Genomic DNA, 17,138 nt, shown 5'->3' with positions numbered 1-17,138 from the left:
TGAATGCAAATATGCTTACAATGATAATTTCAATGCGGAAAATTAAATGTTCCTTTATAATTAAATGTTTCAAATTATTAATTACATTACTTGATAAAAATAAACTTTAATTTCAACATATTCAATTCATATTAAAGCCTACAGTTTTCTCACACTTCCTGAATAATAGATTTTTGGATTAAATTACATTTTAATTTTCTCATTATTTTCGTTATGATATTTTCTAAGACGAAAATTTAAAAAAAAATTATGTAATAAATATCAAAGTTAAAGATTGTTGAAGAAAATCTAGAATTTCGAAACGTACAAATGATTTAAGCCTGTAAACAGTTTTCTCGCTTTTGCCGAATATTAAGTATTTGGTTTTACGTATCTTTTGATTATCAGGTACTTGTCTGCCCATGTTACGTATCTTTTGATTATCAGGTACTTGTCTGCCCATGTTACGTATCTTTTGACTATCAGGTACTTGTCTGCCCATGTTACGTATCTTTTGATTATCAGGTACTTGTCTGCCCATCTGTTATTTCTTCGACTTTGTGGCAATTCGATAAAGAAACTTCCTTTCTGTCAGCAGGGCGATATGTTATTACCAGCGTCTTGGCTCTTTGACTTCCTATCGCCTTGGCAAGTCAGAGCCAGAAGTGGATAGTCAGAAACTTAACTTACGATTAAACTTTCGTCTTCTGTATCTTATTGATAATTTAGTAAATAACTGTACATATAAACAGACCTGTTCGAAATATTTTAAGCCTTTCAGTCCTACATCAAAGTAAAAATAAGTAGTTGTGAATAGAACTGATATGTTTCTGTATTATATTTGTAAATTTTCGACATGCATGATATTTGTCAAAGCCCGTATTAGCCTACGATGTTGACAAATAAATAAATAAGTTATGGATTTTTCACAGAAATTCCAACGTAATATTGTCATCAAATGGCTATCCAGAGCAATTTTGTTTTTTGGCAGTCGAAAAGTGTTAGGAAGCTTTGTAGATGCACGCACAGATGGCAGTGCGTAGAGCTTGCGGGGAAGTCCGCAAGATGGAGCCAGTGGCCGGTTGTTGCCATGGTTGCGAAGGCTCTCAGACAATCTCACTGGCCCAGATTCCAATTAGCAAGCTTCTAGTTAGGTCGACTAACGAGTCGCCAATATAATATCCGTTAAATGCTGATTCTGTTTCAGGTTTTGAACAAATTGTAATCAGCAGAAGAGAACAACTATCTGTTTGTTAAGCTGGTCAGCTAATTATAATTTGATGGACGAATCGGTGTGTAACTAGGAACTTAAAATTTTAAAAAAAATAATAATGCGCTGAATAGCCATTCGATGACAATGTCCCATTTGAATTTTTGTGAAACAAATGGCCCTTATAAAGTAACTTTTTCAATATTTGCGTTGGAAGTATGACGTAAAATATATATTTAATAAAATAAAATACTTCTTTGTTTTAAAACCACGATATTTATTAATTTAAGAATGGACCGGTTTCGCTTTACTTAAGCATCATCAGGGTACAAATTAATACTAAACAAGAAGTACTTAATGTGTGCATATATATAACAAAATATAGAGGGAGACAACATGATACAAATATATTATAGAGACAACATGATACAAATATTAGCAACACAAAGACGGTCATAAAATACATTAACATAAGTGCACAAGTAATGGAAAAAACCGCCAGATAATTATGTAGACTAATGGGTTATACCAATAAATTGGGAGAAACAAAGCATCAACTGGCATGGTGGTAAGGAGGTAAGGAGAACTGAGAATTTTTTTATGGGTTTATTGGAAACAGACCTAATATTGGACTATTTGATATTTCTAATTGATTATTAAGTATCTGACTTTTGGTTTTTACAGCTTTTTTAATTTCTAGTGCCTCTAGATTGTTTAGTCTGTTACCATGCCCGTTTTTATGTAAGATGTTAGCACCGGTGCTATGACAGAATGTATGATCTTTATCGATCAAATGATTTGCGAATTCAGAAAAACCGTTATTATTGAGGCAACGAAGATGCTCCTTTATCCTAATATTAACATTACGTGATGTCTTACCGATATAGAAAGCCGGACAATTGTTACAATTTAATTTATATATCCCCGAATGACTTAATTTATCGTCCTTATCTTTAGAATTAATTAGAAATTTACCTATATTGTTATTCGTATAAAAGGCTGGTTTGACTTCAGAAGGAAGGTTTTTTACACTTAAGGTAGAAAAGTGATTAATGAATAAAATTCGCCGCCATTGATAATTAATATTATTATCATTGATTTGAGGACAAGGACTAGCGAAGAGGAAGCGATTAATGGCTATTTGTTTTAGTTTTTTATTTAAGATTAAATCTATAAAATTTGATTCATAGCCATTATTTACTGCTATGTTTTTAATTAGTTTTAGTTCACTATCAAAATTACTGTCGGACATTGGAATTGTGACTAAACGATGGACCATTGAATGGAATGCGGAGTGCTTATGTGAAATAGGATGATTGGAGGTGCTGTGTATGACAACGTCAGTATAGGAGTATATAATTTATAACTAACTACAGTATATAATTTTTAACTAAAAATCCCAAAACTCCTAAATTATATGGGTTCTTTAAAATACACAAGAATATTTGCCCCGTCAGGCCAGTAGTTTCATGTTGTAATGCCCCAAATTTTAAAATATCTTCCGTTATTACTAATGTGTTTCAAAATACTAATGTTTTTTCACCTAAAAATACCCTTAAAAAGTCTTTTTCATTAGTAGAAGAATTGAAAGATATGATTCTCCCTAGTAATTCTACACTAATTTCTTTTGACGTTGTAAATTTGTTCCCCAATGTTCCCATAGAAGAGAGTAAATGTTTAATTTCTGATTTATTAAATAGTTCCGATCTCTCTATAGATTTTATAAAAGATTTAACTTCCTTGTTTAATATATGCCTGAATCAAAATTATTTTCAATTTAATAATGTTATATATCAGCAACGTGACGGCCTAGCTATGGGGAGCCCTACCAGTCCTCTGATTGCTGATATATTCATGGATAACTTAGAGAAAAAAATTTTATCTAGTACCTCACATCTTATTAAAAATGTCTTGTACTGGAAAAGATACGTTGATGATGTTTTGTGTATATGGACAGGCAGTGGCGGCTTAGGGTAGATTGGCACCCGGGGCGGTTTTGTATTGAGCACCCCTACTTAAAATAAAACACCGAATACTAAACATGCTTACGAGACTTTATTTTACTGAAATATTCGATGACATTATCAAAATTTATTTTCCTGTCTCTTTCAATTGATAAAATCGAAAGATTGGTTAGTCGCGCTTGGCTCATTGTGGATCTTAAATAAGATTTTATTAATTTTAACTTTGAAAAGCTTCTTTCACATAAAGCCACCGAAACACAGATTGTCAAAAAAAAATCTTAGACACAGCGCTAAACTTGGAACTGACTCAGAATAGCCCCATTTACAATGAATCTGAGGAGCTCCAATGTAGTCCATTGAACTGTTTCGTGGGCAGAAATGTTGGCGGCAATGGCGCCTCAATCGTAATATCTCCAACACGATATCCTCTCCTGAAAATTCATCGTAAACTTTTAATAAATTTGGAACCATTCCACGAAGATCTCCTTCTGGTGATGTTACCAACGTTTTTGTCTGAACAACACTAAATATAACCAGAATAAAATCCATTGCCCTGTAACGATGGTCTAGTTCTTTGTAAAATCTATCGTGACATTCTAACATTGCTCTCTGCAGCTCGTCTGGTAATGTAAGACCAGCATCTCGGGCCATTTCTCCGGGCATACGTTTACGAAATCTCCTCCTTCCTCTTTTTCCTTCAATCGGAATGTCAAAGTCCTCACATATTTTTGTTGCGTAGCAAATAGCCCTTTCCACTATTTGATTGCGTTGACTGTGAAGAAAAATTTTAAGGGCCTTAATCTTTATTACACACTTTTCTAATGATAGCCCAGATGTTTGAATATACTTTTGCGTCTGATTAACTTCTTCTAGTACTTCACACCAAAAGGAAAGATAGCATAGAAAACTGAAGTCACACAAAGCTGGTATGAGTGTTGATGCTGCTTCCCTTGTCTCAACGTTTTCTTTACTGGTGTTGGGATCACACATATCTTCGAGTGTTGATACAAGCTTCTCAAAATTATTCTTCAATGGTTTAACAGCGTCGTGATGAGCACTCCATCTTGTATCTGATAGCCGTTTAACGGACACGCCTACATTTTTCATTAATATTTCCCACCGATGTGTGGATGATGAAAAGAACGTGTAAACTCTTTCTACAGTTCGGAAAAAAGTTAAACTTGAAGAAACGCTACCAAACGAGTGCACTCCACATAGATTAAGCGAATGATTTGCACAAGGCGAAAACAAAGCTTTCGGGTTGCGTTCTTTGATTTTTGCTTGTACACCACCATGAATTCCTGCCATGGTTGCAGCATTATCATATCTTTGGGCTCGACATAGATGTATGTCTAAATTATCACTCCCCAGCTGTGTAAGGATATTTTCAGCAAGATCAACTGCAGTCTTTCCAGCTATAGGGAAAAAACCTAGAAATGATTCCTTCACTTCAACTTGATAGCGTCGTGTGACGGTAGAAAAGATAAGCGCTCGCGGTTCAAAAGATATCTGCTTGCGCTTTTATAGCTGTGTGTGACGCAGGTCTTATTTGGCTGCACAAGTGTGTTGTCGTTGTCACCCCTTGGTCCTTGGTACCCGGGGCGGACCGAAAAATTGCGACTCTTATCGTTAAGAGATAGACGAATATTATATGATTTAATTTACAATTTACAGTAACTGATTTGGATCCCCTGAACTAGTCTCGCTGATAAATAATCATTTACGAAGTAGACCAACTCGATTCATATTATGCTCATATTATTGTAACAATACTGCCACTAATGCCAAACAAAATTTTCTAATATATCACCTGCGTCGATCGGGAAATGATTATTTTGAAAACGATAATGAAGAAAGTCTGTTATCACAAATAAGATGCATAAAAAAATATGTCCTACGTATGCAAAAATAAAAAGAAAATTAATTTAGCACACTTTATTCACTATATGTATTTTATGATATTGTTGATTAAATCACGGTTAACTTTTTTTATTTGAAAAACAACAGTTAATAATGTTGTTTGTGTATAGAAGTACATGTGTTATTTACCTGCGAAATTAATTATTTATTTTATTACTACACTAACACATTAAATATTTAATAATTATACAGTAGGGTGGAGTGACGTTGTATGGGACTTTTTTTTTAAAAGATGCCAGTACTGTAATAGCAAAAAAAGTTGCCTTTATATAACACTTCTTTCGTCTAAAAAAATCAACTCGATCGAAACATTCCTTTATTCAACAACCAGCACATTTATATTTAGAAAAAAATTGTATGAAGAAAGTCGCTGAAAACTCTGCCAAGTATTATAAACAAGCGATATTCATAGCAAAAATACAATTTTATTAGGGGTTTTATAGCTAATAAGGTGCATAACACATCTGAAAATAAAAATAAAATTACCATAGTTTCAAAGCGGGGTCTATTTTTGGTTTTTTGAAGAGGATTATTGATTTTTATTGTTTTTTTGGTGTTTTTGAGAAACATGTTTTTTTATTAAAAAAAATACTTTAACAAAGAGAATTTTTTAAACATTATCGAAGTTTTATAATATTTATCGTGTTTTGAAATGAGATTTGGTGTAAAATTCAGGCATTATATGCCTAGATTTTATTGTCGCCCGAATGAATCCATCTCTTGCTTCAGGCCCAACTGTAGACAACGATGCCTGGGTAACTAATTTGATGCACCTCTCGACTGCTTGAGTGTGGCAGGGAAATCTGGGAAATTCAATACTGTCCTTTTCTTCACCGAAATTATTTATCATTTTGACTAGGCCATCATTACTGATTTCGGATAGTATCGGTGGCGGTGTAACTTCGCATTCCTGCCAGTTGATAATATCGTAATATTTACTTGCTGAAAAGTTTATTGTTGGAATAATAAAGTCTCTAACAACAGATGGACTCGGACATCTATCTCGGGCCTTTAATATTCGTCTCAAACCCAATTCTCTTACAATAAGGTTGTCATCCATTATCATGGATAGTAGCAGATTTTCCGGGTGGCAAAAATAGGCGTTTCTTTGAATTACTGGATTAATTATATCTCGTAGATCGGTGCTCAAATATCGAGTGAGTTTTATTATAGTCATGTAATGCCCCATCTTTACACGACGGGTGCCTCTTTATCTCAAACCATGTCGGAGCATATGCTTTAACAACATATTCAGCAAGAATTTTTAGGTTCACTGAAGGGTTAGTTGTTCCTATATATAATCGAAGTATTGAGTTTGCTGTCGTCAACCAGCGTGAGTGACAAATACTACCTGGATGACGGTTTGCTAAATTTGGTGGGGAGTGACCCGTTGTAACTGCAAAACATATTTCGTACAAGTATTTTTGGTCCGTGCTCAAATTTTTCAATTCCTCTGCGTTGAGTTTGTGCATCTCAAAGTGTATTGGTGAATAATTTATAACGGTGTTTTCAGAGCTGCTTGAAAGAAGTTTTCCAATAGGTCCTGAAAACTCTTTAGGTCCTGTTGTAGCACCATCTAAGTGTTGAAACAAGTGGCGAAGGGGAAGTTCGTTTGCATGCAGCTGACAGATAAACCATTGTAACGGATGACCTAATTCCAATTCCATGAATCTAATAGTTCCATTTCTTTTGCCTGTATTGACAGGAGTCCCATCACATCCAATCGCTGATAAATCATTCAAATAAAAACCGTTCACTTTTAAATGGTGTAACATGCTCTTTGCGATGTTTTTGCCAGTTCCTAATGATGGTGTAACATGTCTAACATATTGAGACCCCGGCTCAGATAAAATGGAATAATGTTCTTCTGAAATCGTTCTCCGATGATATCTATCCCCTATTTTTTCCTGAGACAGTGTTTTATCCTTCCTTCCATCGAAATATAGACCTCGAATTTTTGTTGACTCCGACGACATCTGCCATGTTTTTATTAAAGAAGTGCGACACGTTTGTCTAGCTCGTCTGAGTTTGCTCCTATCAATCACCATTTTAGAGTCGTCTTCGGTTACTATGCCAAAATTTTGTAATGTAGCACTTGCAACAGATGATGCCGACCTGTCTGACAAACCATACTGATCGCAGATTCTGGCCAAAGTGGGGAGTTTTAACATCATACGGGAATTTTCTGGAGGTTGCGAAGAATGTGAAGAAAATGATTGGTTTTCATCAAAAAAGGGTTGACGTGGTTTTGTCGCTGATGCTGTAGATGAGCTGACCTTCGAAGCAAGTTCAGATAAACGAGCTTGCATCCTCATTTTCCGATGTAATTTTTTTGTTGTGTCGGTGTCTATTGCTCCCAGCATAATTTTTCTCGAGGATTTTTGGTCTTCAAGGAATGCTTGTTCTTTGGTGGGTACCTTGCGCGTCTTTTCGCAGGAACACATATTCAGATTGTTACATTTGCATGAAGCAATATCGAAAAGTTTATTCATTTTGATTTTATAAGAATTTAATTTAACATAATAATGCACACTTTTTGTGGCCAATTTTTAAGTTTTAAGTATTCGTTATAATGATCTTGGATCAGTTTCATCACTCGATTGTGTGAAACAATGGGAATAGAAGCGCGCTTCCAAATTCCTTCAACAATTGCAGATATAACACTTTTTATTTCGAATACTGACGGTTTTTTTGTAGAGTTAAGATTACGCTCATATCGTAAGAACAAATAATGTTTAATCACTTCTGAGACAGTAGGTAACACTTGAGAGTTCATTTCAGTTGGTGCCCCGAATATTGGACATAAAATTTTGCTTCTCGTGTAATTTGCATTCATTTTCACAACAATTATATGTGTTAAAATTTAATCGGACAAGGATTCTAACACTTCTACGGTCAGCGGTAGCCGAAACGAAACTAGATGCAAGTCGCATCTAGTTTCTGCGACGAAACAATAGGAGCGAAATTATCCCCCCCACCTCCACAGCGCTCACAAACTCACTAGTTTAAGAGCAATTTATGCAGTGTTTTTTTTTTTTATAAAACATGTAATGTTCAATAAGGTAAATTCAATTGAAAGTAATGGATATTATTTTATATTTTTGAGACTGTACTCAGATTTTGGGGAAAAAAGGCTAAATTTACGTTTTTTACGTTACGAAATCGCTAGGTTGTTGAATGAAGACATAAGTTTAGATTTTTTTAAGTATTTTTACGAGAATATGAATGACATGAAGAATCTTTTGGCAGCTATTACAATACCGAGATTTGATTATTGCAATGTCACTCCACCCTATTATACAGTACAGCTACTAAATTTAATTAAAAAAAACAACAAGAGTTACCCGATAATGCAAGTACTTTGGTTTATTTGGGATAAGAATATATACTAATATTGTGGGGAATTACTTACTTTGGAAATTCTCTAATAACTGCCCCTACACGGATTTCAAAACATACTGTGAGAAAAGCAAATACAATGAATTTTAAAGGGATTTTGACCCATGCGTGTAAAAGAAATGTATAATGGACAAAGTCAGTATTGCTTGACCTAAATATTCGATTAGAAACGATTTTATTTCGTTTTTATTGTTGTGTTTTTTTTAAGGTTCAGGGATTTCTCAAAGTTAATAGATTAAAGATCTGATAGAGCTATAATATTTACAATACGCAAGTAAAGGCCATGTTCATGAAAATTATATTAATTGTCTATGACTTAATTATTGTCTATGCATAACCTATATATTTTTTGACATGTGCTTTCTTCTCCGACAGTCTTTCTTCCTGTTTCTAAACTTTGTTTATCCCGCCCTGTTAAACTTATTATCCCATGCATGTGGTGCTTATTGGTAAGTAATAATATTTAAATTCATTGCTATTCATTTTGGTAGCGGCCGTTCTTCCAGTTTAGTTAGGGAATCATTGGGCGTTTTGTCAGAGCAGAATGTTTAAACTGTCAATTTGACATCTACCTATTATTAGATTAGAATTTCAAATGAATTTTTAAAAATTACAACAGATATACTTGTAACCGATGTTTTATTACAGGTGGATTACAACGGAATGGCGGTAGACATAACAGTAAATAAATAAAGAATTTACCCAAGATAAACGACGTCTCTCTCAACCTTTGTCAAAACTTCAAGGTTTTCTAATATGTATTTTTGCTACGACTTGAGAAGCCAAATTTTAAAAACTGATTTATGTTTGAATTCCGTTACAACTGTGTTCTGTTTCAGATATATTTGTTTGAGGTTAAACAAATTACCAAACTCTACCAAAGCAGACCATGGATCTACTGAAGCCAGATACTATATCCATCAAGACGGAACCAGGGCTGCAGGAAGAAGATGGAGGTGAAATTAAATTTTCGGATTTAGATTTCAACCTCCCAGCTGTAAAGAAGGAATGCTTGCAATATGCGGAGAGTACTCAAACAGCCAGTTAGTTGCATTGCATAAGTGTAAAATATAGATCCTTAAATTCAGATGTCCGGAATCCATCTCTGATTTGAAATGTCTTGCAAACAGGACAAATACTTTTTCACAACATCCTCTCTTGTAATTCATGTGGTGTATATAGTATATACCTTAAAATGCGTCCTTGCCGGAAACCATCATAGTACAGCACTCTTTTAAATGTATTATATTATTTACAATAAGTTGTCGACTCCTCGATTTTTAGCTAATTTTATTTTGGACATAAAGTAAATAACACGTATTTTTTATACGTTAAAATTTTTTGGTTAACTTGGTGTACTAAATAAACGTCTCGATTTATCCAGTTTGAGCGTTTATTTAAGAATGCACAAATAGCAATTACTACACACAATAACGCGTTTGTTTTACAGGATTAATACGAGGAGGCACTATGTTATTTTGGCGCGGAATGCGGGTGAATAATTAGATTAAGTTTACAAACGCGGCGTAATACGCTGGCTGACTGGTTAAAAATGACTGACTACTCGCTGCGTTGGGCCTACTTATATAGACAACGCCGGCGGCGGTGGTAAACACGCGAGACCGCTGGTAAACAACGGGTCCCTCGCTTCAGCGAGATTCTTCTGGTAGTTTCGATGGCGCTGGAATTATGCCTAGGCAATAGCCTAGAACCTTCAAGCAAATGCGCGAAATGTTCATAGTTCAATCATAATTCAATCGCAAAGTATTGTCGTATGTAGTTCGCTTGGACGTCGCTTAGACATGTAGCTGGTACCTATTTACATTACGCGATGAAATTTGTTGCATAAAATGTCTCGTACATTCTCAGACCATGCGTTTTAAACCGGTCGGCTTTCTCGAATACTCTAGCACTATCGATCGCTACAAATTCATAAATATTGATTCAGAAAACACTTTCCCATTGACTTAAAACTCTCTACTTATGGTGCCCTAGAGCAGGGTTTTTATTACTTGAAGTTCCCTCAAGCAGACGTCTAAGGTCATTTTATCTGATATTGACCTTTAAAACTTCCATCCAAATCCCCATTTCTACATTGTTGATCAATGGTATCTTTATTCGTAAAAAAGTAGCATTTTTTTTTTCAATTAAAAAAATGTTTCGTTTCATATCAATGGTACGAAGATACAGGGCTGCCCCCATGTGGGTACAATTGGAGCAGTTTGCTCCGGGCGTCAAATATTTAACCTAACACATGGCCCTTTATATTATTTTTGATAAATACCGCGTTACATAAAAACACAAATCATCATTTTATCGATTACAGTGATATCCTGCCTTGGCGTGTATTAATTTAGACTGTTAGGGCAGCCAAAATTGGTTTGGGGCTGGTCATGCAAAAATTCATTCTATTTATTGTCCTTTTTTATTCCAGGAAGCATTAATGTGGATAGAGTTACCATAAACGCGGATCTCGGACCCCGACAAGTTGAAGCGGGGCTTACTCATATGAAAATTGACATAGACCTGCTGGATGTTAAAGAGGAATGCTTAGAACGCTTTGGGGGAATAACCAAGGCAGCAGGTAAAACCAATTTTTGTAAACTGAACAATTCGGCCTCTCCTATGTTTTTTAACGTTTCTAGGAACTAACTTAGCTTATTTAATCTAAGTTTAGGAAATAAGTTTCACCGAGTCATTTTCATCGATGTTATTTTTCAAATTTGTCTACAGATCTTCAGACGCATTTTGTGGAAAAAGGATACACTCCTCCCCATCGCAACTACTGCTTCTCTCCCAAGTCAAATTTTGCCATGAACGTAAGCTCCCATGTAATAGAAAAATCTTTTTCTTGTTTCAAGTGCAACTATTCAAATGCTCAAAAGCGAAATTTAAAGAGACACATGCTGACTCACAGTGGAAAAAAACCTTTTACATGTTCCTTGTGCAACTATGCATGTTATCAAAAAAGCAATCTCAACGGACACATGCTGACTCACAGTGGAGAAAAACCCTTTTCATGTTCCGTGTGCAGCTATGCGTGTTGTCAGAAGAGTCAGCTGAAGAGGCACATGCTGACTCACAGTGGAGAAAAACCTTTTTCATGTTCAGTGTGCAACTATGCATGTTATCGAAAAAGCGACCTTAACGGGCACATGCGGATTCACAGTGGAGAAAAACCTTTTTCATGTTCCGTGTGCAGCTATGCGTGTTGTCATAAGGGTCACCTGAAGAGGCACATGCTTACTCACAGTGGAGAAAAACCCTTTTCATGTTCAGTGTGCAACTATGCATGTCAACGAAAGAGCCACCTAACCAGCCACATGCTGACTCACAGTGGAGAAAAACCTTTTTCATGTTCAGTGTGCAACTATGCATGTTATCAAAAGAGCTACCTAACTCGCCACATGTTGACTCACACTGGAGAAAAACTTTTTTCATGTTCCGTGTGCAGCTATGCGTGTTGTCAGAAGGGTCAGCTGAAGATGCACATGCTAACTCACAGTGGAGAAAAACCTTTTTCATGTTCAGTGTGCAACTATGCATGTTATCAAAAGAGCCACCTAACGAGCCACATGCTGACTCACAGTGGAGAAAAACCTTTTTCATGTTCCATGTGCAGCTATGCGTGTTGTCAGAAGGGTCAGCTGAAGATGCACATGCTAACTCACAGTGGAGAAAAACCTTTTTCATGTTCAGTGTGCAACTATGCATGTTATCAAAAGAGCCAACTTACGCGCCACATGCTGACTCACAGTAGAGAATAACCTTTTTCATGTTCCGTGTGCAGCTATGCGTGTTGTCAGAAGGGTCAGCTGAAGATGCACATGGTGACTCACAGTGGAGAAAAAACTTTTTCATGTTCAGTGTGCAACTATGCATGTTATCAAAAAAGAGACCTTAACGGACACATGCGGATTCACAGTGGAGAAAAACCTTTTTCATGTTGTCAGAAGGATCAGCTGAAGAGGCACATGCTGACTCACAATGGAAAAAAGCCTCTTCCATTTTCAGAGTGCGACTATGCATGTTGTTAACAGGGTAACCTGAAGACACACATGCTGACTCACAGTGGAGAAAACCACTTTTATGTTCAGAGTGCGACTATGCAAGTTATTAACAGGGTAAACTAAAGAGACACATGCTGATTCACAGTGGAGAAAAACCACTTTTATGTTTGGAGTGTGATTATGCAAGTTATCACCAAAGTAAACTTAAGAGACACATGTTGATTCACAGTGGAGAAAAACCTTTTTCATGTCCCCTGTGCAACTATGCGTGTTATCGAAAGAGTCAACTAAAGTTCGACATGCTGACTCACAATGGAGAATAACCTTTTTTTATTTATTGTTTTTGTGTTTAATTCGTAGAACTCCATTTAATTTTTTTTTTATTTATAAATTTAATTTAGATTAAATTTGATAATATTATTATTAAGTTCTGCAAGTGTTTTAGTTTTTTATTATTGTGACAGTTGTTTCGGCTTATAAGGCCATTTTCAAACTGTGGTTAGTCCACATTGAGACGACGTTTTTATACTGTTTCAAATGTAAATTTTGAAGGTGCATACATTGATTTATTACTGGTTAAACCGATGACTTGATCTATGGTTGGTCAAACCAATCTATCTTTTCCCCTCCGTAAATGGTAATGAGTTCTTAATTATTTACAACTCACAGTGGAGAAAAACCTTTTTCATGTTCCGTGTGCAACTATGCATGTTATAAAAAGAGCAAATTGACGGGACACATGCCGACTCACATTTGAGAAAATCCTTTTTCATGTTTCTTGTGAAATTCACAGTGGAGAAATACCTTTTTCATATGATTTAAGATTTTTTTTCACTGCAAAAAGTATTTTTGTTATTTGTTATTGGGGGATTATTCCGTGTTGCGCTAACTCCTTCTTTAGCCAACGTTTAAAAAAATAATAATAATACGTTAATGTTTGCTCAGAGGGTTTGAGGTGGTAACACGGGATTCCATCCTCATACATAAGCTCACATTTCACCACAACCTCAAATAACACATCTGCCCTGATAATGGACACTGCAATGCTGTCCGAAACGTTGGCTAAAGAAGGAGTTAGCGCAACACGGCATAACACCCTAAAAACACATTACAAAAATACATTTTTCATCTTCCATAAGTCTCATATTAATGTTTTTTTTATTTATTTATTCATTTGGGAAATTGACAGTTTACATTTAATCACTTTGTACATAAGTGTTATTTAGTAAAATAAAACCAATTAATGATTTCCTCCTTGTGACTTTAACTGAGACAACATAATTTAAATTTGTGAGAAAGGAATATTATTTAAAAAAATTATACCAATCAAAAGATTATATAAAACGACAAATTTACGAAACAATACATTTATAGCCATGGAGAGAGGTTGTAGATATAAATTAAATCATAATAGAGATATAAACAATAGAGACATAAACATTATTCGTTTTGCTTTGATCAACCCTGAATAGGACACAAGAGCGTGTTGAACGCGCAGGTACATTGAATGGCATCTTGTTTAGCAACTCAGGGCATGGAATATTATTTTAACTACTTTATACAGGAATAGTGCCTAATAATAATGATGCCTCCGTACACTCAGTGAATCAATTTTAAAGTATAAAGCTGCCTCCGTATAATTATTAAATCTTACAAATGACTTGTAACAAATATATTTTATGAATTCATTTTGAATTGCTTTCTTTTTTTTTTTTTTTTTTTAAATGATTCTTTATTGAATGAAAATTTTTACATTTTTTTTTTTTTTTTTTAGACAATGTATAGATAGTCCCACGAATCTGCCACATGGCTGCTTGTCTGCAGGTTCTATCTCAATATACAGTTATAATACAATATAAGTCTCCCGTTATACAAAATAAATAATAGGCTCTTACATACAATCATAGAACTCACTAAAGCGTCCCAAGTACACTAACACTTTGAATGACAATACGATAACATACATTCAAAAATACAAGACAATATAGCACATAGATAACATACATTCAAAGTAAGACATATACGATAACACAATGTAATAGAATTAACATAACACAAATAAAAAGCTTGCTAGTGAACAAAAAAAAAAAAAATACATTCATTTATATAAGAATTTAAACTTTCAATTAATGTCTTTCCTTTTCTTATTTGTTTGCTCTATTTTTTATAGATATACAGATTTTTCATTTATAAGCCACATCTTTACAGTTTTCATGCTTAAACTCTTATTTTCTGAAAAAACAAATTTATTTTTGAGCTTATTAAAAATCACTGGTACACAGTACTCCAGCGTTCGGCTTCCATACTTATTTGTTATTTTAGGTATTTTCAGCCCTTTGTTTTCTGTAAGACGTGTGCTGTGACTATGTACCAGTGGTTTTTTATAAGTACTATCGCCCCAGTTATCTTTAATGGTAAGGAACCAAAATAAACCTTTTATTGGGAGCAGGCCCTCAGCACAATATAAGAGTTGCACATTGTGTCTTTGTCTATACATATTAGGTGATACAATTTTTTTAATGATAGAGGTTTGCAAATTTTGTACATACTTAATATATGTCATGCTTGTATTTCCCCAGCTTCTAATTCCATATCTAAGAATAGATTCTACTAATGAGAAATATACTAGTTTGAGTGTGCTATGAGGCAAGACAAATTTTAATTTATAGAAACTGTTTGCTAGAGCTCTTAGCTGGTTACATATTTTAGTAACTTGCTTATCCCATTTAAATGTGTTATCTACTTTTAATCCCAGATAAGTATACTCGTTGACAAAATCAATTTTCTCACATTGGCAGTTGGATATTATTTTTCTATGGATGCATTCAAAGTTATGTGCGGTTAGTTTGGGGATATTCCACATTTTCAAACTTGGTGATCTGATATACATGCATTTTGTTTTCTTTACATTTATAACCAATCCTACATCGTGTGCCCATTTTAGCAGTTCATCAAAGTCGGTTTGCAATTCTTGAATCGCTATTTGAGGATTTTCATGAGATACTACAAGTGCGGTGTCATCTGCGAAAATGAATCTGCGCGCCTTTCTAAATAGTTTCGACATAGCTATGACATATATAATATATAATTTTGGGCCCAAAATTGACCCCTGTGGGACACCAGACCTTACAAATTTAGATTTACTCATCTCATTCAATATTTTTACCCTCATTTTTCTATTTGATAAGTAGTTATTAAAAAAAGTTAGCAGTTTACCACGGATTCCAATAATTTGTAGAAATTTTATTATTTGTTTATGGCATAGTGTATCAAAGGCTTTAGAGAAATCAATAAAGAGTACAAGTACATGTTTTTGAGAGTTGAGCTGGGTGTTTATGAAATTAGAAAAATTATTAAGTAGTGCGTCACAGCTTTTTTTTTTCTGGAACCCGTATTGACATTCGTCAATGATACCAAATTTATTTAAATATCCATCTAGGTATATTGCTATATATTTTTCGAGAATTTTTTCCAAGGCAGGTAATAGGGAAATAGGTCTGTAATTATTTATAATTGAATGATCAATTATAAATAGGTAATAGGGAAATAGGTCTGTAATTATTTATAATCGATTCCTCGGCTGGCTAAATCCTCCATCACAACACAAGCAACATTTTCGGCTTTCTGTGGTGGTGGTAGGAGATTTTCAAACATTGTTGGGTTATCCGTGACCCGGGAATGTTTGTCTTTCTTTTAAAAAAAAAAAAAAAAAAAAAAAAAATCACCGCCTTTAAAAATAGGTCTAACAAAACTAGTTTTTAATTCTTCAGGTATTTGGCAAGTATCAATTATTGTGTTTATAAAATGAGTAATTACTGGGCTCAGTATTTTTACATGTTTTTTTATATCATACATACGTATTTGGTCCAATCCTGGTGTTTTTGAGTTTTTCAATATTCCGATAATAGATTCGATTTGTTTTACGCTAGCTCTGGGTAGGTACATAGAATGCGGTAAATCGTCTAGCTGGCACGGAGACGCACGGACATCACATTTGTGTAGTAACTCATTTACTCCCTCATCAAAGAAGTTAGCAAAATTTTCTGCAACTTCATCCGTCGGTTTGGTCTTCAAGAAGAATTTAGATATAACTGCGTCACAACTGGATTTGTTTTTTCTTCCTAATATTTTGTTTATTTCGTTCCACGTTTTTTTTATATCCTTAAAACAATTATTGAATTTGTTATTGAAGTACGTTTTTTTTGCATGTAATATTTGCTTATTTAGATTATTTCTGTATTTTTTGTAGTCTTTTTCATAATTCTTGTTTGTTGGCATGTTTTTCCATTTTCTCCATAATTTATCCCTCGTTTGTATATTTTCTATGAGAATATCGTTCATCCAACTTTTTTGATTATGGCGATACGTATTTTTTACTAATTTTGTGATACTGCTTTTTTCGTAGATTTTTTTAAAGTGTGATTTAATGTCTTGATATATGATATCCGGATCAGTGTGAATTTGAATTGAGTTCCAATCAGTTTTTGTAATCATTTCTCCAACTTTTTTTTCAGATAGTACAGTGTTGTATTCATGGTGCGATATTTTGCATTTGTCCTTAGTGTAAAGGTATACTACAGACACGGCAGTTATATAATGATCTGCTATCCTTGTTTCGCATACGCATGAGTTAATTTCACACTTTTCTTTTTCTCT

At 34.4% G+C, this 17,138-nt stretch overlaps 1 protein-coding gene across 1 annotated transcript; it reads left to right on the top strand.

Moving 5' to 3' along the window:
* The first annotated feature begins 9,108 nt into the window (after positions 1–9,108).
* On the top strand, positions 9,109–15,068 carry LOC149416010 (uncharacterized). The gene is made up of 5 exons (XM_089641844.1): positions 9,109–9,218; positions 9,312–9,515; positions 10,907–11,056; positions 11,206–11,707; positions 15,062–15,068. Exons 2-5 carry the CDS (start codon positions 9,362–9,364, stop codon positions 15,066–15,068), a joined length of 813 nt encoding a protein of 270 aa, XP_089497970.1. The 5' UTR covers positions 9,109–9,218; positions 9,312–9,361.
* Positions 15,069–17,138: the final 2,070 nt, after the last annotated feature.

Source organism: Hesperophylax consimilis, chromosome 17 (genome assembly GCF_061612785.1).
Source record: "Hesperophylax consimilis isolate HC1 chromosome 17, BYU_Hcon_1.0, whole genome shotgun sequence".
Taxonomy (NCBI): Eukaryota; Metazoa; Arthropoda; class Insecta; order Trichoptera; family Limnephilidae; genus Hesperophylax; species Hesperophylax consimilis.
This window is presented reverse-complemented; position numbering and strand designations above follow the sequence as displayed.